The sequence below is a fragment of the Manis pentadactyla genome, chromosome 5 (genome assembly GCF_030020395.1).
Source record: "Manis pentadactyla isolate mManPen7 chromosome 5, mManPen7.hap1, whole genome shotgun sequence".
Taxonomy (NCBI): Eukaryota; Metazoa; Chordata; class Mammalia; order Pholidota; family Manidae; genus Manis; species Manis pentadactyla.
In genome coordinates this window covers 40,122,325-40,148,007 of record NC_080023.1, presented here as the reverse complement: position 1 = coordinate 40,148,007, position 25,683 = coordinate 40,122,325, and the positions used below count along the sequence as shown (strand labels likewise).

Genomic DNA, 25,683 nt, shown 5'->3' with positions numbered 1-25,683 from the left:
ATCTCCTGAAAATTAGGTTAAAATAGTACAAAAATAAGTTTTGAGGATTCTTTGCTATTTGGGTTACCTCTACTGTCACTATTTCCCTCCATCAACATAATTAGTGAATAAACTATTGATTTTGTTTGAAACTATAGATTCCCTTTCAGATAGGGCATTTGAGAAAAATAGTCATTTCTACTCTAGACAAAGAGTGGCATTTAATAATTGACTATAGATTCTTTGTATGGTAACTCAAGAGAAAAAAATCCAGTTATAAAAGTATTTCAGCTTAGAGTGGTATGACTGAGTTATGATCTAATATCTGTTACATAAAGTTGTTAAGCTGAAATGTTTATATAAGGCTATGACACTCTACCTCCCTTCACTTCCCAGCCTATTAGTATTTTGGTAACACTTGCAGTATAACATTTACATTTCTTTAAATATCTTTCAATTTAAAGCTCTCCAAAATTGCTACGGGTTAATGGAGCCTGAGAGGGAAGGTGTTAAAATTCTATATAAAATTTGTTGATTACAATGTTAATTTAGTTTAAATGTCTATAAACAGATAAAAGAAGCAGAAGCCAAAGCTGCACTTGAAGAGGAAAAACGGAGACAACAGGTAACTAAACAAAATACCCAGATTGATGTCTTTTTGCATTATTGTTGGTTTTTATGCAAATAGAAGATATATTCCATGTTCAGACCTGGGCTAATCAACTCTGTTCTGGACTGAAAATAATGTAGTTCCTGCTAAAACAAAATTAGCAGTTCATTTACTTTAGTCCAGGTATACTGAACCTCTGAAGAACCTTGAGATCTCGTATATTCACAAGTATTTTGTATATTCCCTATTTACTTCCTTGCCAGTTTTACCCATGCTCCATTGGTAAGAGTTTTAACCTCTCTTTTGGTTTGGGGAGTGGGGGTTGGCATCTCCTGGGGCCTGTGTCTTCATGCATCTAAACTTACTTGAGTTATATATTAGTTAGAGATTATCTTAACAAATAAGTGCTGTATTATAACCAGTACATTTGTTTTAATGATACCATTTCCTAATTTCCTCATTAGATTCTTAAATGCAAGATTATCTGTTCTTTTTTACTACCTAGATAAGTGTATTTCTGATATCTGCTGTTTGCTCAGATATTTTATTGACCCTAGGCTCCAAAGAGTGGCTTAACTTTCTAATTGTGATAATGTAATTATTTGTCAGTTTGCATTTTGAGGTGCTTTATACTTACCAATCGGTATATTTTATGCAAACTACTACTTATATGAATGAGGAAATTGGAATTGGCATTACTTGAGGGAGGACATTAGAATTGTGTAGCAAGTAAAGGTGGACTAAAATGACTGATATTTTACGGTCTTTAAAGTTGATTTGCCCAATATCCCACCATAAGTTATCGGAGCTAATACAGTAAAACATGGTTGGCTGGTGATAGAATCTGGACCTGAGTACCACCTTTCAAATAAGCCCACCCACCATCTCAGAGAGACCTAGGTGTCATCTCACCTAGGCTACAAGCATTGTCCAGAGGACACGTCCTCAAGCCACAAGCCCACCTTTCCCCTGACTCCTCCCCTCAAAGAACCTGCTAAAAACCCTGGCCATAAAAGGCCTCTAGACCTGTTAGAGACTCTCTTTCCTTTATTCTGCTGGCCAGACAGAGGGGTCCCTCTCAGGTTTGGCAGTAAACCTGTTTGGACTGTTGAGTTCACATCCCCTCTTTTTTGTTCATCTATGCCCTCTTTTCTTTCATCTATTCCCTCTACTGGAATACTGGGAAATTAAATTATTAACAATAGTTTAGAGTATCCCTTCCTCCCCCTTTTTATAAACTTTTATGGATGGAAATCTTAAATAAATTCCCTGTTTATTGACCTTTTAAACAGTATATAGAATGTAAATTATACTTGATGACTGTGGGTCTTCATTAAAGCATGAGTTATTTTACTGTGTCAGTAGTTTTCAAGTTTGTCTGTTTTTAATATATTTTGACATTTTTCTATATGTCAGCAAGCACTTGAGAATATTGACATTTTGGTTCATTGAAGAATGCCACTTTAAATGAAATACGTGATTAGGTCTATTTCAAGTGGGGTTTGTGGACAAAGTAATGGATATGTTAACTGAAGTTTATATTTCCTTCTATTAAGTTTACCAAATCTTACATGGATATTACATATACATTTTAGTTAACTATCACATTTTAGTTAATAACAGTAATAGTGTATATTACATTATGTTTCAAAGAAGATTAATAAGTAAGTTATTAACATGGAATAAAAATCCACATTTTAAAATGAATGTCATCCGGTAATCTTTTTTAGAACTAAATTTTATATAATTCTACTTTATAAAATAGTCATTTTGATTTAAAGCATGGAGCATTTTTCCCTCAAAGAATTTTTACTCTTATGTTTTAAAATGTATTTTGATAAAGAGAGTCATCAATTTATGGCAGCTATTTTCTCTTTATTCACTTGAATTTCTTTCATATAAGCCATTAAATGTTTATTACCAACAATACTAAACACTAGCATTATAAATATTTTTGTTTTCAATGGGTGTCTTTTAGCACTTTCTAGAAGGTATATATTGAAGAGCCCCAGTAGATATTAATGGTGTTACCATAAAAATAATGCCTGTATTTTAGGGTACCCTGGTTTAACCAGATGTGTCTATATTTAGTATCAAAGTCAGGCCTATAGTCTGAAATAATCTCTTTTATTACTCCCCAATTCCCTTTCTGCTTACTTAAACTCTGAATTTGTTGAATATAATGATAAAGCATTTTTAAAAATATCAAATCAGTCTAGTATATACTATTACTATTAAAACATTCCCCAAATTGGTTTATTTTCATCTAAGTTGAAAAGTTCAAATCAATGTATGTATTGAATTTAATAAAAATGATACTGTTTTAATTTAGGCTGAACTGGAGGCTTTTGAAAACAGACTGAAGGGACGTCGGAAGAAGAACAGGAAAAGAGATGAAGTTGCAGTTGAACTAACACTATGGCAAAAATACAAATACTATCTCCTTCCTGTGTGTGCCATTGTGGTTTTAGTGGTTGCATGGTATACAGCCCATGATGTTGATTAAAAAATTTTCATCTGTTAATATACCTCAGGTTGGATTTAGATAAGTTGTTAAATTTGAAATATTAGAAAGCCTGTATTGTAGAACATGATACACACACACACACACACACACACACACACACACACACACACACACACACACACACACACACACACACACACACACACACACAGACATTCATACCTGTATTCTCTTCCAGGTGTTGTTAGAAGGACAAAATGTTAAGCTTTATCTTAGCATACTGGAAGTGGCAACATAACATTATTTAATAGTAAAAGCATGACTGAAATTGTAAAATATTTCAGAGGGCACAGCTGGTGGCAGAGTAAAATGTTAGTTGTTCATTGTTTTTTCCTTGTGTTAACATAGTTGTTTCATTTACTCTTTTAAACAATATGTTTTTTTTTCCTCCAAATTAAGATAAAACTTAGCTATATGTGCAGTAAAAGGAACATTTCATAATGTTTGGTTACTAATTAAAAGGTACTTTTCTTGGTCATGTAACTTTGATTTAAAAAAAAAAATTACTCTATGGAAGACCTCTAAATTGTAACATGTAGATACATAATTGGATTCCAGAAATTGGTTAATTAGTGATGAGTTTCTATCAGTTATTGAAGTAAATTTATATGTAGTGTGTTTCTCAGAGGAAAATATAATTGTTCTCAAAAAAATGCCAGGCTAGATTCCTTACATGTGGCTATCTCTTGTGTAAGAAGCTTTCAGCTGAAGCTTGTATGTATCTTTTCAAGGTAATGATAATAGAAAAACTAATATTTATGAGCAACATATGCTGAGCACAGAGCTTATGAACTTTACTACTTCATTTTCATTTCTTCTTACCATAATCTTGTAAGTAGATTGCATCTGAAAATAGTCAATTCTTATGGAAATAAGATGATAGAGAAACATCAGTAAGCCAAATCTGTTTGAATTGTAAGTCATTTTAAATGGTTTTACTATTACTTTTTTGTATGATTGTTTTCATTAAATGGTTTCATACTAAATTTACAATCTAGAATATTTATTACCTAAAATATTTAAGAGCCTATAATTTTAGGCTGAACGTTAGTATCAGTGTAAAACTCTAATACTTGGTGCAAAACATAGTAATTGTTGGATACTAGAAAGTGGTGGAAGTATATTTTAAACAGAAGTACAAAGAAGGATTTTTTTTGATTAAGGTGTCATTGACATACAATCTTATGAAGGTTTCACGTGAGCAACATTGTGGTTTCAGCATTCACCCATATTATCAAGTTCCCCCAGCCCCAGCCCCATTGCAGTCACTGTCTATCAGCATAGTAAAACACTATAGACTCATTACTTGTCTTCTCTGTGCTATACTGCCTTTCCCATGACTTAACCTATATTGTGTGTACTAATCATAATGCCTGTTTCCTCTTCTCCTTTCCTCCCCAACCCCTTCCTTTTGGGAACTTTGTAGTCCCTTCTTGGAGTCTGTGAGTCTGCCCCTGTTTTGTTCCTTCAGTTTTGCTTTGTTATACACCACAAATAAGTGAAATCATTTGGTACTTATTTTTCTCTGCCTGGCTTATTTCAATGAGCAGAATAGCCTCCCGCTCCATCCATGTTGTTGCGAATGTTAGGATTTGTTTTCTTTTTATGGCTGAATAATATTCCATTGTATATCTAGACCACATCTTCTACAAAGAAGGATTTTTAAATTTTGCTGACTTTAACTCAAATTTTGTAAATATTATGTTATTAATCAACTGTTTACCTGGTATCTAATATGAAAGGGCAGTCATTCCTTTCTTTTATGGCTATGTGTGTGTTTTGAGTAAAAAAAATTTTTTCTCTCTCTCCCAGTGTTAGAATTACTGGGTTGGTGTTTTAGAAGCTCTAAATCAGAGCTGCTTCACTCAAGTCATCATCTTACTCTATTCTAAAAATGAATATTAATATGAATTACTAGGTATCTACCTGGGAAACTGTTTTCATGTATTTCAGAATCTTGGCTTTATAAACAAGCCTGAAGCCTAGTTCATGTATGTCTGCTGGGCTTATGTTCTTGCTTGATTTTCTTTATAATATGTGGGAAAGGAGTAGAGTATAGTTTGTGTAGTGAGTAGAGGAAGGAGACTGGGTGAATGGTAAATTAAGCTTTTGGCCGTTTTTTATTTGCTTGACTAATAGCTCAGAGCTTGGTTAATTTACCCAAAGTATTACAACTGTTTGTTTACTTATATAGCCGATTTGTTTCCTGTGTGACAGGTACTTTCTAGGTACTGGGGATAATGGTGATCTTTTCCCTTGGGGAGCTGTTAAAGGAGTAGAGGAGAGCAGACAAGCAGGCAAGAAAGAGGTACACAATAAAACGCACATGAGTTTCATGTGTGATAAGTGGTGTTAAAAAATGACAGAAAGGGTACAGAAAATGGTGAAAGTAGGGGTGAAGGGCACTAGCTACTTTACACTGAGAAAGTCCCTCTGAGATGGGACATTTGAACTGTGACCTGAATGACCTTCATTTGACCACCTGAGGGAAAAGTCTAGGAAGGAGAGAAAGCAACAAGTACCAAGTGTCTAAGTTGGAGAGATGCTTGGCATGGCTGAAGAGCAAAAAGAAGGGCTGGCTGGAGCTTAATGAATGAGAAGGAGAGCAGGTGTAGGGCCAGTTCCCATGGGGCTTCATAGAGTATGATGAGAAATTGGGTTTTTTATTCTAGTCACAGAGGTCAGTGTTGGAAGGTTCTAAGTGGGGAGTAGATAATTGTTTTAATTTAAGACTCCTGTCTGCTGGCTGCTGCTTGGGAAAAGGACTGTAAGCGGGGAAAGAAAACAGCAGGGAGGAAGATGCACTGGGAGGCAGCCCAGTCTGGAGGTGCCCGTGGGGCTCTGATTCAAACAGTGACGTGGCTCCAGGTTCCATGTTCCCCATTGCCCTAACTGAGTCGCATGAGGATGCTGCAGAAACTGCTGCGTGATGAGTGGAAGGGGAATAAAAGAAACAGGAGAGAGGAAATAAGTTCTTAAATGAAGTGAAATTTCTTCTAAATGCTTATACTACTTTGTTCTGAGAGAGAGAAAGCAGTACATACTGTCCTTTTTGCTTCAGTCTAAGAAAATTAGAGAATAAATAGAAAACAGCCACCAAGAATAACAGATAAAATTGTGAATGTGATGCCTTATGTTTGTTTCCTTTGTGTCACTGTAAAAGTTTATTCGCTTACTATTTGAAATTTGTGGAATATTTATATTGATATCTTTAAAGTGTGTCAGTTTAAACACTTTTAGAGATTGACCAACACATGGTATTTGTATTTCAGTAATTTCACTATTCAAGCCTAAACAATTTCAGATAAATCGGTATAATCTTTGCTGAAATTGCCAAAGGAACTTCAGGTGCAAAACATTGAAAATGTTTACTTTTTGCAAAGAAATCTGATGCTTGAATTTTGTGACTATAAATGTTAAAAATTTTAAACACAGCTAAGTATCTGTGGTAGTGTTTAAAGACAACCTGTAAGAACTTTTTGGCTTTTTGTGTTGTTTCAGATGGTCCTTCTGACTCTTTGTGCAGTTAAGTTTGCCCATCCTTGGGTTTTGGGAAGTGAGATGGATGTCTAAGCTTTGGAGCAGGAGGAGACATGAAGTGACTATGTGCCTTCTCTGGTCTATGAAGTTGCCCTCTTTATTGAATGGCAGGGATTAGACCACCCTAAGCCTTGGGCCATAGGGTCTACCTGTGAGGTTGGAAGAAGAAGCAGAGTATTGGTTACTACTACCTAGAAGAGATGTGAATTTGGGAGTTGTGAATGGAGCTGGGAACCCCTCTGTTTCTCTAAGAGACGAGAGAACTGGTGTCCACCAGGAAGAACGCTTTCATGTATTTCAGAATCTTGGTCTATTGAGTAAGTGTAGGCCTGTTGCTAAATTTTCTTCCCAGTGAATGAAGGGAAAAAATATTTAAATGGTGCTGTGCAGAATTACCCACATAAGCCTGAAATTCCACAGTCCTGATTCATTTGCATTAAAACACCTCTAGAGAGCTATTCCCAAACCACCCTCTTCACCCTCATCTGGTCATCTGCTTATCCCCTCACTGTACTTTTTCCTCATAACACTAAACAGTGCCTGTCATTGTAGTATTTGTTTTCTGTCTCCTTCATTAGGAGGTAAGCTCCATGAGGGTAGGGGTGCGGTTTTGTTTACTGTTCTAACTACAGAGTGGGGAACTGGGCCTTGGTGCTGGCATTTATTTCCTAGGGCTGCCATAGCAAATCACCACAAACAGAGGCTTAAAACAGCAGCAATTTATTTTCTCACAGTTCAGGAGGCCAGAAGTACAAAATCAAAGTGTCAGTGGGGTTGATTCTTCTGAACAGACAGAAACCATTCATAACTCTTTCCCAGCTTCTGGTTGTAGGTATCAGTTCCTGGCTTTTCTTGGCTTGTTGACGTCTTTCTTATCTTGCCTTCATCTTCACATGGCTGCCTTCTCTGTGTCTCTGCTTGTCCTTTTCTGTATCCTATAAGGACTCTCTGCATCTACAGCCTGCCATGACCCAGTATAATCTCATTTTAACTAATTATGTCTGCAAAGACCCTATTTCCAAATGAGGATGGTCACATTCTTACGTTCAGGTGGGCATTAAATATTGGTGGTATACTATTCAGTGCTCAATACATACTTGATGAATGAATGAATGAATGAATTCATAGTGTAATTCTACGTTGTGAACTCCTTGGACATTTTTCATTACTGTCCTAATAATTGTGCTAAGAAGGTAGGGGTCAACAGGTCAGTCTGGTTCCGGATTGCTTGGGCTCCAGTTCTGGTTCTACCACTTCCTAGTTGTGAGATCTTGGGCAGTTATTTGACTTCTGTAAGCCTCAGTTTCCTCTTCTGTTAAATAGTGACAATAAATGTTTGCGATTATTATGTGTGTGCAACTATTTTAAAACACTTTACATATTTAATCCCCACAAGAGTCTATGCATTACTCTCACTTTACAACAAAGAAAACTAAGTTTGTTTCAAGAATTAAAAACAAAATAGATAATGCCACTTTGTGAAATGCCTGGCCTATAGTGCTTAGGAAATTTTTGCTATAATAGTATAGGTAAATGTGACTTAATCTCATAACTTTAAGACATCACTTACAAATTCATTCACAGATGAGGAGAAAAAGATAGGTCGTTAACTGATGTGCTTCAGTGTTCACTCCTGTGGTCCCTGTCACTGAGGGGACACTATCCCTGGGGAGACTAGGCAGAGTGCTGGCCAGAGGTAGGGGTGTTTGGATGTATTACAGTATGGGGTCCTGGTGGTAGGGGAAATCAGCACTAGGTATGTGAAGGGGCTAAAAATAAAATTTCTTTGAAACTTGATGGCTGGTTATAACCATCTTCCCAGTGACTATTTAGGTGTATTAGAGTAGGGATTGTCCCAGAAATACACAGCAAACAGAATGTCTGCTTTGAACAAACTATTTCAGTGAGCTGAAATACATCACAGCTGATACAGTATGTTGTTTTCCCCTTTTAATCCAAATGAACTCCCTCCTACCAGGTACATTTCTCATTTGCCTGTGCTTGTTGTTTAATGTTTTTTTAAAGGCTTTGCATCTTTAGATCTTAACTGAAACTATCACACTGTAACTCCTCTAAAGCCAGTCCCACATTATCTTCAAGTATTTTATCATAGTTTATATACTTGTGTGTTTACTGTATTTATCCTACTAGACTAAAAGTATATGAGGGCAAAAACTGTCCCATTTCATTTGGCAGCTGGCAAATCATAAGTGAATATTACTGAATAAATAGCTAAATAGATGAGCTATGGGATAGCATATCTCTTAGCTGCTGCTTACCCATTAACATCCTTATATGCTGGCTGCTTCTCTGAGATATCTTTCTTGTTCTCAAATTGTTTTCATTTGTAGTAGTAAGCACTACATAGGTTTGTAATATGAAAAGTAGGCAAAATTTGATATGTAAAATCACCTTTTTCAGCAGTATATTCACTATCTTTAATTTTTCCATATGTTTTAATGTTTGTTTTTTCTTTTAAATCTAATTATTGTCTATGCTTGAGATGCTAGGTAATTTCAAAAGAGTAGAAATGTTTCTTTTTGAAAATTTCAGTATTTAAAAAAACTAGTATTCACTCTGATGCCATTGGTAACTAGAACTGGTTGGGTTTTCTTGCTAGAAAGAAGTTGAGAATGCTGATTTTATACCATCAATGCAATCAGCTTTACTTCCCAGAACATAGTATAGCAGTGCAAGAGAGAGGGAGACTTATCTACACTCTTTATCTCAAATCCACTGATTTAGCTACTTTAATTTCATAATACCAGTAGCACCTCCACCAGAGGGCAGAAAGTGGAAGAGAAAGGAGGTGAAATAGAAATTCATACTTGGCTTCAGAATGCCTGCAGAAACTTTTGAGGATTGAATCCAACCCTTATTTTGTAAACTTAGTTAACCGTGGCCCAGAAAGACAATGTGATTTGTTCAAAGTAGAGCTGGCCTACAAATCTCCTAGACTCTATTTTCAGGCTTGTGTCTGTGCTGCCATGACATGTGATGATGCCGTATCTTTCTTAGTAAGAAGAACACAGCCCTGAAATTACACTGCCTCCAGGGAATTCTGGTTCAGCAGTTGATAGCTGTGTAACCCTAGGCTGGTACTTTGACTCCCTAAATCTTTCTCATCTTTAAAATAAACATTATATAGTACCTATCTCAAAGTGGTTGCATATAGAGGGCTTAGTACAAAGCCTGCCCACATACTAAGCTTAATTTTTGTGAATTAGAATAAAGTTGTCAGATACTGAAAGTCTAGTGTTTGCAACATTGATAGGTTCAGTGTTTCAACTATTTTACCATCCTGTACCTTTTACTATGTCCTCTCATTTCAGAAACATAATACTGATTTTCCCCCCATTTTTTACAAATGTTTACTTTCTTCTCCCCCAGCAATAATATTCGAGGAACAGGTGCCTGGTACATACATAGTTTGTTGACTATGTATGGCCTCCAGCAGAATGGAGATGGATTTATTCAATAACCTCGAGTAATTTTTGAAATTTCCATTAAAAGCTTGCAGATATTGGATGAAAATCTTTTCAAAGAAAAATGCAATGTAGTCTTTCCTCCCTTTTTCTTTTTGCCAATGTTTGACAACTGTCTTGGGTTTCAAATGGTGACAGTCATCACCTTGTAAATACCTGCGTTGCTGTCCTTGTCGCTGCCTGAGCAAGAGCGGCCGCTAGTATGTGACAGGCCCAGAGTTGTGGCGTCTTGGTTTCAGCCAGGGGATGCCCTTGGCAGGAAATGGCAAATTAGGCTTATGGAAGAAGGTTGGGGGTTCCCTCCTCCCTGCAGCTTCAGCACAGTCTCAGGCAGTCTTGCAAAAGCAGTTTCTTCACTAAACATGTAACAAGGCAAGTTTCCATTTGCCTAACGCAGCTAATGCTGGTCCCTGAAACAACTTTTTTGAGACAACAGTTGGCCTTTAATTGACAGTGCCTGCAGTTATTTGGATTTTTACTTGGCTTCGCTCGTGCCTAAAAGAAAATGGTCTAGGATATGAAGATTTTGGAGTGCCGAGAAGTAACTTGTTTCCAACCGCTGTTCCCCACAGCCCAAACCTTCAGGTCTGGTCCTTATCGTGCGGCCCTTGCGGGTGTACGTTTGACGCGAAGAGCGGTGAGGAGGCCAGCAGTCCGCCTAGCTTTCCATCTTACCCTGGAAAATAACTTCTTTGAATGCAAAGAGGTGGGGTCGCGGAGGATCTGCCATCAAAGGTTAGTATGGGTGGGGCCCAGAGACTGGAGTGAAGAGAGGGAGTGGTCCGCGGGTGGGATCTGTTGTGCAGTCAAAATGTGGGGCCGCTGTTTCTTGAAGTTCGACTTTCCTCCTGGGTGAGGAGCAGAGCATCCGTAGTTCCTCTCCCAGGGGCGGGTAGAGGAGAGAAAAGCGACCAAGATAAGAGTGGACAGAGGAAAAAGCGAGGCATGTTCCCCTCGAAACAGTCCCCTGCCCTTGCTCCGGAAGAGCGCTACCGCCCAGCCGCGGCCGCGGAGCGGGTAAGGTCCTCGGATCGCGCTCGGCCGGCACACGGGTCGGATGTCCTAGCCTTTCGGTTGAATTCAGGGTCAGCCTCTCCCCTGTCCCCTTCTCCCTTCGGGTCGCACCTTCTCCCGCCGCCGTTGGTGAGCTTCGGCTTTCCCAGCCGAGTGCTGAGCTCCCGGCCGCCAGTCTCCGGGCGCACCGTCCTCCCTCCCAAGGTCCTGGGCATGGGTCCTTCAGCGTTCGAGTGGGGTCGTTCCGGAGACCCCGCTCTCCTTGCCAGGAGCGTTGCTACAGAGTCCTTCCTCGGCCGGGCACCCTCCACGCATCCAGGGAGCTCGGCGGCGCGCGGGCGCCCGGGAGGCTGCCGAGGGAGCCGTCGGAAGCCTGGGGCTCCACGGCCTCTTCGCTGCGCCCGCGGCGCCCGCCGTCTGGGAGGACGGCGCTGCCTGGCCTGCCTCAGACGAAAGCCCCCTTCCCAGCTGCGCGCGTCTCGGCTCGGGCCCCCTGAGAGCCAGGGGCGCTCAATGAGCCACTCTAAGCGTTGGCATCCCAGAACCGGTCCCACTTGCGAGGTGCTGGGAAAGCCTGCGTCCCCTGCGCGCGAACTGTCTCTGGCGCAGACCAGCCTGGGCGCACAGCGCGCCGGCCGCTGGGGGGCGCAGGTTCTGAGTTGCTCCGGGTTTCGCGGGCTCGGATCCCGTCCTGGGACGGCACAGCGATGCCACTAGCTCGGTAGAGAAAAGGTAGGGCACAGCACTACGGACGGTCACCTCTGACCTGAGGCCCCAGGAGCGGGATCTAATTTGTGGCTACCATTCTTCGGTGTCAGGGGGTCCTGGAATCCGCTCGCTGCTGCGGCGGTCCCAGCTGCCTGGGTCCGGAAGCAGGGGCCGGTCTCCTCCGGCAGGCTCTGAGGGCTGCGCGGGAGGGGGAAGGTGGTGTCCTACCGGATCCTGCTGGGACTCCCCCAGCAACCGTGGCGGGCGCCCCGGTCGGGGCCGGTGGTGCCGCCCGCTCGGGGCCGGTGGATGGCGGTGTAGGCGCTCTTTGCGCGGCTCGGCAGCCCTGGGCAGAGTTCCGGCGCTCGGGGCTACGAGCTCGCCGGAAAAGCGGCTGGGCTGGGCATTCCCGGAGAAACTGTCCCAGCGGCTCGTGAAGTAGAGCTTTCTTCCCGAGGGAAACTTTTCAGAAAAATACACTTCAGACTAATTCTTGTATAAGACCACGATGCCTTATATGTGCACATCCGTAGTCTGTAGTCTGTTTTTTTTCTCGGTAAAGTAATTCACTGATGGAGGCCTAAGTGCAAAGGAGTGCCCGACTGCTGTGAGAAAGGGAGCCGAGCAGGACTCACTGGTAGTCATTCTCCGAGGACGCACATCTCAGCTGAAAGTGTTGAAATCAAAGATGCGGCAAAACATTAATTTCTGACATAACCCAGAGACAGAAGAAAAATGCTTTTATTTTCAAGTCAGAAAATCAATTTTTGTCACAATGCAACGTTTACCTGCTTGCTTGTATTACTTGTTGCCCAATAGTTTTGTTGTGTGAAATTACATTACAAATTGGTCCCCCAAACCAGATTCCTAAGAGTTTAGAGGAGATGTTTGCATAGACATGCATGAGTTTTGGGCTGAGATTTGTACTAGAATGAACCATTTTTAGAGTTATCTGACTGTGGAATTACATAAATTTCAAAACCTCAGAATGCTGTAGAGCTTTATTTAAGGGAAGGGGTCTCTCCCCAGAAAGTTTCTTACAGGAGAGGATTACAGTACAGTGATGAAAACCTCAGCTAACCTTTCAGAAAAGACAAATAAGAATTGCTTTATTAACCTCATCAAGTATATTTCCAGACGTGGTGAAACATTTTTCAAAGATGAAAAATTAATCCCATCAGAAACCTTCCTGTTAATGCTGCAGAAATCTTAATAGCAATAGCACAGAGGCATCAGGGCCTCCACCACAAACCAGCTGAGGTTTTGTGCGGGAAGGGCACATTTCCCACAGTCGCTGCATCTGAATTTTGGCACTTGCTGGCTCTATTGCCCTGCAAGCCCCTCAGCTGCCCTTCTGCACCGCTGGGGGACCAGAAGAGAGTTTGGGGTAGAAGCTGAGCAGCCCAGTATCTCCAGAGAGTTAGCATCATTACTTTCTAAAATCTGTATTTTCAAATCTCCATACTGTTAAGGAGGTACTGTTACTCATTTTTCTTTTTTTCTTCACCTTCAGCTTCCCTCATGTAAAGACCTGTGGCTTTAGGGTTTCTGAGTATCTTTACTGCTAGGGGAATGAGCGCTCCCTGAGGACCAGGAAAGCTGTGATATTTTTTGCTGAATGTGTTCAAGGGAGAAAGGTTTATTTAATGTGCCACATATAACGTACTTTGGCCTTAACAAATTCTTCAATAGGTATGCATTCATGCATCTTGTTTGCCCCATCACTGTTCTTGGCATTCCATGGTGCCTGCCCAGCTGGCTGGCCAGAGGACACTGACCTGTGTAGAATACTAGATCCACACAAAGCCCCTATGTACCCCCAGACTTATGTGTCCTGTAAAACCTATCCCAACACATACATGTTCACATATACTTGTGTTTTGGACTGTTCAGAGTAGGTAGAAATGGAAGAAATCACAAGAGTGAAAGGGGCCATAGATGGTGTGCCTTGGTAGGTAACATAGGGCTTTTGGTAAATTCCAAAGCTAAATTCCTATCTCTTGTTCTGCCCTTTACTCAAGGCTCTGGGTAAGGCAGACAATCTTGTTAAGCCTTGATTTCCTCATCCAGCAAAGGGGAATGGTACTATTGACCATCTATACAGACACTGTGAGGATTAAGGAAATAAATACGCCTTAGAAATACTATGCACAATAGTTGTATATTCAGCAAAGTCTCCCTAATCTGTTTGTGCCTACGGAGCTGCTCCCATGTCAGACTCAATGAATCAGCCTCTCAGGCCTTTCTCCACAGCCAGTTTGCTGTGATTCTACAGCCATGCTTGCCAAGAAACCTGCTGGTCACATGTGGTTATTTAATTAGTGTGTTATTTGAATTAATCAAAATGAAAAATTCAGTAGTTCAGTCTCACTAGCCCCATTTCAAGTGCTCAATAATCACACATGGCCTGTGGTTGCTGAATCAGTGTAGATAGAACATTTCCTTTCCCGGCATAAAATTCTCTTAGACAGTTCTAGAGCTTTCTTTTGCTTGAGTGATAATTTAGCAAAATTCTGGGATGATAAAAGTTTTCCTGTTCAGCACCAACTTTTGCTTCTTTTCTCTGTCAAGGAGTGGCTCTGTATGGATGAATCTCTTAATGTTTTTTTTAGGTTGTTTACACTGCCAGGGTCTTTGTTGAATGATAGATGGCTAGATTCATTTATAGATCTCCCAAGAAGTATGTATTAGTCACAAAATCCTTGGGCATCTCCCCTCAACCTTGATGGTTTTTGCTAATGTATTGTTTTTATTTTCCTTCAGAGAGTTTGGGGCTTTATGGCTGATGGTTTTCCTAGTTTTAGATCAGAGACTCTGATATAACAAAGGGATGTTCTTCTTTCTCCCTTAACCTCTATGTGTTGCATCATTTTTTTTACAAGGATGATAATAGTAGAATAATATGTTCAGTATTTGGATCAAAATCCACTGAGAATGCGTGATTTACTCAGATTTGAAATTAGTATTTCACCTTACTCTGTAGGACCCCTTCCCGAACTTACCGCCATTTGACAGACTGTATTTTAATTATTTGTTTTATGTCTCCTCTGACTCTTGGGATATAAAGTCCATGGAGGCAGAGATTTTTCTATGTTTTTGTTCTGCTAGGAAAGTGCCTGGCTCATAGTTGGTATTTATTAACTATTTGTGAATGAATGACTGTACAGAGATACATCTGGAACTAGCTGAGATAGATAGATGCTGTATTAGTTTCTGACGGCTGCTCTAACAAATTTTCACAAACTGGGTGGCTTAAAATAATGGAAATGTATTCCCTCACAGTTCTGGAGGCTACAAGTCCAAACTCAAAACATCAGCAGGGCCACATCCCTTGAAGACTCTAGGGAGCACCCCTTCCTCCTCTCTTCCTGCTCCTGGTGGCTGCAGGCCCTCCTGGGCATCTGTCGGCTTGTAGCTACATCCGTAAGTCTCTGCCTCAGAGTCACATGTCATTCTTCCCTGTATCTCTGTTCTTTCCTTTTATTATGAGGACACTAGTCATCTTAGATTTGGGTCTTACTCTAATCTGGTAGGACCTCACCTGAACTGATTACAAGGGCAAAAACTCTATTAACAAATAAGGTCACATTTTGAGGTTCCAGGGGACACAAATTTTGGGGAGACACTATTCAAACCAGCACAGATGCAGATAGGTAATCCTTTCCCTGTCACAATTCCTCACCCCCTAGGGGTTTATTCTGTTTCTGGGACTTTCCTAAATCTGCCTAGGGCAACTACAGTCCCATATTGATTATTTTTACAGACAGACAATCTCTGTGCAGATTGAGAGATGACACAGGTGTGGAGTACATGGGGTAGCTCACATTGGATTGGTGCATCAGCTGCCGTTTCCTGAGCCTATCACTGCCCCAGTCCTGTCTCCAGTCTCTACTTCTCTCTTTGCTCAAGAAGAGCCACTGTTGTCTTAGAGCACCAGCTTGTCTGCCTGCCTCTTTCTGCAGCACTGTTTGCTCAGCTCCCAGCTCTGTTAAAGGATGCCCATAAATTATGTTCTCCTCTCAGCCTGCTGGCACTTGTGCCCATCAGCTCACCTTACAGCAGCTGTTTGAATATTCTCCTGTGGCGCATTTCTACATGTCCAGGCCACCAGTGCTGGTGGTCCTGTAGGTGATCCATCTTGCCATTCAATATTAGTGCTGAAACTCTGTCAGCAGCTCAGGAGGACATTGGTGGAGAGTGGCCAGTCAGCCCACAGGCCGGCTTAGGTGTAGGCAGAAAATAGAGGGATGAGTTGTGAAATTCAATTTGGTGCCACTAGTTTGTGCTTAGCCCAGGGCCCCTTTGAGCCTTTAGGCTCAGTGTTTGAAGAGTGCCTTTTGTTTCCAGCACTTGGGAGAGTTTTAAAGGGTTGATAGCACCAGGAAACCTTAATCTGGGGCTCCATGAACCTCCTGAGTAGTGAAAAGCCTTACTGTGAATTTTTCTGGCGAGGGCACCATAACACCCCGAGGAGTTAAGAGCCGTACGCTAGACCTAGGAACTTTAGCAGATGAGAATTCAACACACAGCCTGGACTGAAGAGGAATAGAGTCATCCATTTATTCAACAATCATTTATGTGCCATGCACAGTACTAGGCATGTTGGATATACCAGGGAACAAAACCCATAGAGATTCATGCACATGGGAAGCTTAGTTTTTAACTAAGCAATAAAACTTAATCTGGTGTGCAGGGGAGGGAGCTCAACATATGAGTCACTTTGCCTGTCATTGTACTCAATGTCCTGGAGTGAGAGCACAAGATAAAGGAAGAGCATCTGTTGAGTTTCAGAAGCCTGGTGCCTGTTACATGTATATCCATCCTGCAGCCCTGGGTGTGATCCTGTTTGTGCCTTTCTGTGCTCTAATCTCAGGCCAGTTAATCTGTTATTCAAGTGATGAGCCTGTTCCATCTCTGGAAAAACTGACCTGTGAGATTTATTGACAGAAGTTATATTGGTCTCCAATTTTCCTAAGGCTTTTCAAGGATTATTTTGATGTCTTGTACATGATTTTCACCTTTCTGTGCCTATGTTAGGACCTCATCCTGCAAGCAAGATGCCACTCTTCTGGAGTGTAGTTTAGAAATCAGAACTATATTATTTTACTTAATATTTCTCTGTGATCCTTTGAAACAGTTTTGCCCGGCTAGAACAAAATCAGAAATGGGAGCTAGTCTTCATCTGTTACTAAGTTAGTATGAGACTTTGCAGAAGTCAGTTAACCTTTTTGGTCCTGGTTCCTCATATGTAAAATGAGATAATTGGACTAGACCATCTCCAAGGGCCCTTCCAGATCTATAAACTGAAATCTGAATGCTGCAGAAATAATCAGCAGTATGTTAAACCCTTTCACTTTTTCTTTCCCTCCTCCCTTTCCAGCAGTCGACAAGTGCTGCTTGAGTAAAGGGCTTCCTAGCTGACCTTAATGTCTGCTTCCCTCTTTGCGGCTTTTTGTTCACTCCTTTTACAGTGACTTTCTGCCGAAGAGCAAAATTACCTGTTCACCCGCAAGGAAGACTGATCAAAGAAATCTGATCACCAGAGCCCAGGTTCATCTCTGGCTCTATGTCAGAACTGAACATTTCACTTAGGCATGCAGCTGTGGGCAATGGAAAGAATGGGGTGAGAAAGTCACTGATGTTGGGGGCCTTCCAACAGATGGCCTGGGGTCCAGTTGGGAGTCAGGTATGCCCCTGGGTGCAACTGAGGAGGAGTTTAGCACAGGAGAAAAATCCTCTTCCTTGAATAGCAAGGTAGGACACATACCCTTCTGCATTCAAAATTAAGAAACAGGCAATAAATTTCATTAGCAATTTTTAATGTTCTGTAGCAAAGAAGTAGAATTTTCAGGTAAAGAGGGAGAATTCTTGGATCTCTGAAATTTAAGAAGATCATTTATAAAATAACTCAAGAAGTAGAGTGAGCCTGATTAAAAAAACCCATTAAACCCAAGCCAGGAAATAGACTCGAGGCAGCCGTGGACACTGAGGTGTACATTCTCGCTCAACACCAAGTAGGTGGGTGCCCCTCCGACAACTAAATTTCCCTTAGGCTCAGTTTCCTTCTCTGAAAAATGGGAACAGTATCCCTCTCACAGCGTTATGATCAAGGATTCAGTGAAATAATGCTTTATGAAAGTGCTTTGTAAGAACACCAGTTGCTGAATAAATGTTTTTTTTTTTGGTAAGGGGGTGTTAACTGTTATCTGGTGGACAATTTAGTTGTACACATCCCTGTACAATATCCCTTTTGATTTGAAATCTCAGTTCTGTGTAGTCAGTTGTTCTCTCTGGAGAAGGTTGAAAGAAGAAATGTTGCTTTTAAAGTCTCATAACTTTTGAGTAAGACTAAAGCAGAACTTTGAAATTTAACATTTAGTATCCTGGTTCCTTTGTGGGCTATTGTAGCAAAGTCTCTTAGAACTACAGTGGTGACCACATGATTTAAAATTGTCTAGTAGCTACATTTGAAAATACAAAAAGAAACAGATTGATTTGAGTGAATATTTTATTTAACTATATAAGATTTTATAATTTTCACATGGAATCAGTTTAAAAATTGTTCATGAAATTTATTACCTTCTCTTTTTATACTATGTCTTCAAATTGTAATAGTCTTAACAGCACAACTCAATTTAGATGAGTCACATTTTATATATTCAGTAACCATATGTGGGTAGTGTCTACTGTATTGGCTAGTACAGGGCTTTGTGGGTTGTGGTAGGTTGAATTATGGCCCCCCAAATATATGCACATCCTGATCTCTAGGACTGGTGAATGCCACCTTAGATAGCAAAAGGGACTTTGCAGATGGGATTTGTTAAGATTTTGAGATGGGGTGATACCCTTGAATTGTCTGGGAGGATGGCATGTGATCATGATGTCCTCATGAGTGGAGAGGGCACTGAGGTGATGGGTGTAAGATTTCACAGATGTACTTTGAGGGTGCAGGAAGGGCTGCCAGGCTAAGATGAATTCAGGCAGGCAGCCACTACAAGCTGAAAAAGCCAAGGAAACAGACTCTCCCCTCGGAGCCTTCAGAAGGAAGCAGCCCAGAGGACACCTTGACCTTAGCCCAGTGCAACTGATTTCAGACCTCTGACCTCCAGAATTATAAGGGAATTATGTTTGTGTTGTTTTAAGCCATTGGGGTAATTTGTTACAGCAGCCATGGGAAACTAATTCATTGCTGATGCTATAATAGTAACGTCGTTTCCAAGACTTGTTTTGAGAAGGCATCACCCTGGCTCCATCATCTTAGACAATTACAGTTGGCTTCTTGGCAGCCTGGCCCAGGGTACCCATGTGCACTGTCTGAGGGCTGGAAGGCATTACTGCCACCCTGCCTGAGCGCAGCCGTCTCTTGCTTATTCTGATTCAGTTGCAGTCTTTGATAGCAAAACTCAGTTGGTGTCTTATCACTGCCCTTGAAGATGATCAGGAGAGGAAGGTCTTTCACATTAGGGTACAATACACAGGAGTAAAAAAATGGTTAAGAAAAAGGTACTGGCTCTCTTTACTGTCTGCTCAATGTTTTTGTAAATCTAAAAATAATGTCTATTAATTTAAGAAAATGTACTGCCATATGGGTTGGGTAGGGATAGAGTTGTACTCTTATACCTTTATCAGTGGACATTAGTGAATCTGTGATTATGCCATAATCCCAAAGTTTAGGGCCTGCTCTAACACAGATCACTGGGGCCCACTAGCACAGTTGTTGACTTAGTAGGTCTGGGGTAAGGCCCAGGAATTTGCATTTGTAACAGGTTCCAGGTGATATGGATGCAGCATGCAGGCAGGCAGGTGGGTATTGGGAGAGCCTTTCTGAATACCTGCTTTCAGGAGGAACTCCTGGCTGGCCTTCCCTCCCCCACCAGGGCACGCACAATCCTTTCCAATGGTAAGCTCAGCAGTTCTTGCTAAGGAGCTGCAGCATCTTTTGCTTATGTCTGTTTTGTGTCTCCCACCCTGGGATCTAAAAAGTAGATGGCAATCCTGAGATCCCCAAGTTCCAACTAAAAATACCTCCTTTGCCTAAGGCCAGCTGACTTCTCAGATTTCCCAGCTGGAGTGAATCCCTCGGACCTGGGGTTGCCCCAGTGGAAAGTCTATAAGCAGAAAATACCAGGTTAAAAATAGCTCTGGGGAGGCCCCTAAAAGCTCCCCCACCCAGCTGCCCACTTGGGGTGAGCAAATCTGGGCATGGCGGCAGAGGTGGGAGGATGGAGCCAGGAAGGGCTGGACGACTGCAGCTGTGTTTCCTTCTGTGGGAGAGCTAGGGCAAACTTTGGAGACCAGCACCCCAACCTCTGTCTTTGTGGGTTTTTTAATGTAAATTCTAGACTTGGTAACTGTGGTCCTAAATCTGGCCTATGGTGATTTTTATTTTGCCTGTATCTTCATAACAGTAAAGATGAACTTCCCAACCTTTCTGAAATTAAAATAGAGATAAGCCTTTCCAAAGGTGTCCTTGGTGAGAAAATGAAGTGACGTCTTGGAAGGTGTCTTGCCAATGGGTTTCAGCCCTGGGCAAGTTCACTATGGATTCAATGTGACCAAAGCAAAGAAAGAAATTGACAGCAAAATGTTCTTTGGGGTGAAAGGGTTTATTACCCAGCTTGTTTTCCCAGCGCTAGGTTGAGCACTAATGTCTCTACCTCCGCCCAGAGTACTGGGGCCGAGCTCTCTATATAGCACAATAATTGCTTATTGCCTAAAGGTGTGGAAGCGGTAGCCTAGAAACAGGCCAGTTACATCATTGGGTGGTTTAAGTTCAGTGAGGTCCTGGCCATAGGAACCCCAACTTCCCCACAGAAGGACCTACTGAAATGCACGTTGCCACTGTCAGTGTTCTGGGTCAGCTTGTGGCAACCTCAGATTGCCAGCCCAACTCCCTCCTGATAGCACCAACAGTTTTGTTTGTCTTGTTTCAACTTCACCTCTATCAACTGAATGTTAATAAGAGGAAAGAAACTGCTTTTTAGATAAGAAATATATATTCCTGCAGGGAAAATGGAAATTCCTATGTCCAGGATCCTCACCTAGCCCTAAACTACCTGATAATGTAATTGGCCTGCTGCCAGGCTACTGCTTCCACACCCATGGGCAATAAACTATTATTGACTGAGTCACTGTATAAAGAGCTCCTCCCAGGGCTCTGGGCAGAGGCAGAGATGGAGGTGAATTACAGACCTGCAGACTGCTGGATACAGACTGATTCTAGCACTCAATCTACTGCTGGGAGAATAAAGCTGGGTATAAACCATTTTACCCTGAGAATGTTCCATTGTCATTTCTCAGTTTCACGGATCCATAGTGAACTTGCCCAGGGCTGAAACTTTATTTTCAGGCAAGACAATTCTTAAATAATAATATTCTCCAATCATTTTGTGGCAGAAACTCCTAAAAGCAGGCAGCTATCTTCCCTCATCTGCTAAAGACAGCTTTCCCAACAAGTGAGAAATATCTTCTTTTCCGAAAAGTTGTATGTCCTTCCTAATGGAAGAAAATTAAAACCCTAGAGATAACTACTTGAGATTTTTTAATGAAAAAAATTTATTACAATTTTTTAGTTTTAAAAGTGGGCTTTTGTGGATAAAGTGAAGGTTCCTGTGGCCAGGATCCTCACCTGAACCTAAATACTTGATGATGTAACTGGCCTGCTGCTAGGCTATTGCTTTCACACCCTTAGGCAATTAGCTATTATTGACTGAGTCATTATATAAAGAGCTCTGCCCAGTGCTGTGGGTGGAGGCAGAGATGAAGGAGGAGTGCAGATGTAATTCTACTGCTTGACCTGTGGCCAGGAGAACAAGCCAGGTAATAATCCTTTCACCCCAAGAACGTTCCACTGTCATTCCTTGGTCTCACTGAATCCACAGTGAACTTGCCCAGGGCTGAAACCCACTGACAAGACAGTTTTTAAAAAGGTTGTTTTCCACTCACATCTGTCAAAGACAAAGGAAAAATGTAACATTCCAACTTGACCTTTTTCCCCTTAATAGAGTGCAGAATGCTTTGCAGTGAGGCGGGGAGACAGGTCTGCTCTGATCAGAAGTAATGGACACAGAGCTGCTGTGATTGTCTGGCTGCTGTAGCATAAAACATTAATTTACACAAAACACTCATAGCCAAGGACTTAGAAGTAGCTGAAAAGGCCAAAGTCTCCAGATCTTGTCATTTTATTCCTCTTTTATAAGATAACATCGATTACTTTCTATGGATTTCAAACCTTCATGTGCCTATTCCTACTCCTTGCCTCTCAGGGAACGACTGAGGCCCCAGTTTGTTCTGTGGGCAGAGCCAGGTGTGCCTCCAGCGAACGGATATGCAGTGCAGCGGTGGAGACCCAGCTGGTTGGTATTTCAGTTGGGGGTGGTCTGTGCAGAGGATTGGAGCCCAAATAGGGTAAGGAAGGTGTGTGTGGGGTAAGAGGCTGAGTATGATGAGGAAGGCGGCCATATTACAACAGTCAGGGTAGGATGTTCAAGCTCTGACAGGGTGAGCCAGGCACCCATGTGGGAGATGGGCTGGGACAATAGGAGGTCATTACAGACTGGGGAACCGATCAGAAAGTCACACAGATGAAGAATCTGCCACGTTCCTTGCTGTTGAGAAAGAAGTTAAAGAAAGGCAGAAAACTGGATCTAGAACGCTGAGATAAGGGATTGGAATGGAGATATGGGTGCAAATGTGTATGTTTCAATGTATAAAGATAGAGAAACAAATACAAATGTAGGTGTGTGTATGCATATGTATGTATACTCTATCTAAATACACTCCCCTCGGGCTCCATCTGATGAGAGACTGAGCACAGGACATGCCCTGTAAGAACCAAGGACACCCAGGTCTTGGTTTTAAATAGGGTTTTCCACAAAAGGGACCCAGGCTCCTTGGAAAAATGGCTAATTTCAAGGGTGAGTCAAGGAAAGTACAAGATGTGTCCACAACATCTTGTTCCTGAAAGCAAGGAGGGACTCAGAGAATGATGGGTGCGTGCTAGAAGGACTCAGAAGCCAGTTTCAGTTGACTTCCACTGGCCAAATGGAGGGCAACTGGAGCATCAAAATAAATAATGACAGTTACAGACTATGAACCATTGAATAAAATAGGAAGCCAAGAGTCCATGCGTATGTCAATAAAATAAGCTAATGGTGTGAAGGGATGGGATATTTACATAATTTCAATACCTCACCACAAAATACTTATTGACTACATGGGTAGTGGGGGAGGAGAGTTATATTACAGGACAGAACCTTAGCAGACACCATCTTTATCAATTATGTAATTGATGTGATTATTATCCGTAAAGGTACAGATTGATAAGCAATGAGCAGAATGTAATATAACTTTTGTGATATTTCTGTTTATATCTACACCAAGACAAATTTTATTGTAATCATAGCAACTTTTTTTGGGAAGTAGTAAATAATTTAATATACTGTTATTGTGCAATTTAATCTTACATTTTCAAAAGAACTTTTTCTAACTTCAACTGAAAACAGGATTATTTATAATCAATTCACAATCATAATTTTTTATTATATTTTCTTTGGAAAGGATAGGAATCAATACATCAAGGTCAGGCAGTTTTTAAACATTCAAAGATGCCTCTTTCATTACTTTAGTTTCTTAATTTGGGTCTATGTTTTCATAAGCAAATTAGACACATCCAAAGTATTGTACATATTTTAAAACATTTATCATTTACATGTTTGTTTTTGTCTCAAAGTGCAGACAACTTTAGCACTGGAAAGGAACTCAAGAGGATTTATTGATGTTATTCTTTGCTAAATACTACATTATGATTGAAAAATTATTTTATAACCTGGGAATAATAACTGTTGAATGATGTCAAAACCAAATTTAAAAATATGATGGATAGACCAATGAGATATATGCTCTCAAAAGTCATTTTTTCATTATCAACTTCTTATAATTTTAGGAAATGTTCTGTAATTCTTAATACTTTGGACTGATCATAAATATTAAACATTTAGCACAATTTGTATGGTAAATGTGTATTAACATATTAAAAACATTTGAAACCATCAGTGAAAAGAAGCTGGGAAGGTAAATAATTATGGCTAAGATAGTAATTCTAAGTATTCAATTTTATTTGAAACACTTAATCTACATTATTAAATGCTCACCCCAAGTAGTATAGTTACTATCTATCAATAAGAATATTATAGAACTATTGACTATATCCTCCATGTTCTACTTTCATCCCCATGACTAATTTATATATGATTGAGATTCTGTGCCTCTTTATCCCCTGAAATAGGTGAAGGGGATAAAGAATAATTCAATTTTGAGTGCTTCCAAGTAAATATTTGATAATCCTTGTCACTGAAGTATTTTTAGTATTACACTGTTTCTGTTGTAGTTAAGTTGAACATGTTAAGTTTAATGAAAAGGTGGAAGTCAGTTTTGTATGTTCATTTTTCACATTACCACTAATTATGTACCCAGTACTTTATATAACACTTATCACAATTATAATTAAATTAATATTTGTATAACTATTTACTCTTTTTCTCCTCTGACAGATTCTGTGTTTCATGAATACTGCTTTCATTAGTCACTTGGCATACCTGTCTGATCTTGAAGATATGGTCCCCTAATTGTTCTTGCAATGAACTGTCTATCCGTAGCTTTAAGAAACCAGCTTTCAGTAATTTCCCCAATCGTTGCTACCTTGGGGGCAATCAGTTCACTTGCTTTTTGTGCTCTTGCCCCTCTCCTCTGTGTGATTTGTTTGGGTTCCAGCCATACATTATTATTTAGTACCCACCAAAATAGCCCCTCTAATATCCTCTTGAAGAGAATTAGACCCGGTGCAACTGCTGGTCTCTATCTGTCCATTTAGACTGTCAGAGTCATGTCTTCTCTTTCCTATATACTCAGCCTGTTGGCCCAAAGCTCAGCCTTTCTCTTAAGGAAATCTATTTCTTCCTCCAGCTTCATCAGTTTGCTGTTTTGAAAACAAGACTGAAGTATAGTTTTCAAACTACTCCTCATTTCCTTTGACTTCCTGAGATAAACTAATTCTGTCAAGACAGAATGTTCAATGCAGAGGCTTTTTGAATTGCCTTTTTAGCCTTGCATTTATAAAAATTTGTTGAGTTGTGTTCCTACTTCACCTCAAGAAGATGTGTTCCTACTTCACCTCCATTCTTTTTTTTATTTTGACAGAAATTACTCCACCTTTCTCTGATTGGAGCCATGAATTAGGTGTCTAAAATCTAAATCCAGGGTCAGAGGTTATGTAGTGAACAAATCCAGAGTGAATTAGGGCCTTGGGCTAAAACTTGTGAATGAGTTCCATGCGTCTGAAGTGCTGGTTCCTCCACGTGTTAGTTCTTTCCATGGCCATGCATGTAATTTAAAACAACATAATAAGAAATGGAATTAGGGGCAGCCTCTCTTCAATATCTATTCTAAGTCTGGCACAGAGAATCAAAACCAGAAGTTCACATCGACTCCTGGACAGCCCAAGGTCTCAGATGTTCTGTAGTTTCCAGGCAGCACATTTTGTTCTGCTCGTCTGTAGGACCTACAAAAGTTTGATCCTACCTCAGACTCACCTGAAACACTGGGCCAACCTGCACTGGTGTAGAGGCTGTAGAGACTGTCCAAAGTCTAAAATCCAACAAGGACTGTGCTTGGTACGGGTCCACCAAAGGTTACTGTTTCATGCCCTGCCTGTCCACGAAACAATCACTCCATATATTTTTTCTTCTCAGCTACTATTCTTTACTATCCTCAGGATTTCTGTTTAATGTAGTAGATGGTAGGTTTTGAAGGACATAATAAAT

The 25,683-nt window shown here is 40.8% G+C and overlaps 2 protein-coding genes across 7 annotated transcripts in view; both read left to right on the top strand.

The window, feature by feature from the left end:
* NFXL1 (nuclear transcription factor, X-box binding like 1) overlaps window positions 1–8,004 on the top strand; it is a 53,313-nt gene extending 45,309 nt beyond the window's left edge. The window contains exons 21-22 of the mRNA XM_036892531.2: window positions 551–604; window positions 2,922–8,004. Coding sequence (XP_036748426.2) covers window positions 551–604; window positions 2,922–3,095 — 228 coding nt within the window. The 3' untranslated portion in view covers window positions 3,096–8,004. The remainder of the gene's footprint in view (window positions 1–550; window positions 605–2,921) is intronic.
* Window positions 8,005–9,155: 1,151 nt separating this feature from the next.
* CORIN (corin, serine peptidase) overlaps window positions 9,156–25,683 on the top strand; it is a 226,403-nt gene continuing 209,875 nt past the window's right edge. For 2 of the 6 annotated variants that reach the window (XM_036892592.2, XM_036892586.2), the window contains exon 1: window positions 10,907–11,158. In XM_036892592.2, the coding sequence (XP_036748487.2) occupies window positions 11,087–11,158 (72 nt within the window). In that variant the 5' untranslated portion in view covers window positions 10,907–11,086. The other 4 variants (XM_036892591.2, XM_036892588.2, XM_036892587.2 and 1 more) reach the window with 3 other exon arrangements.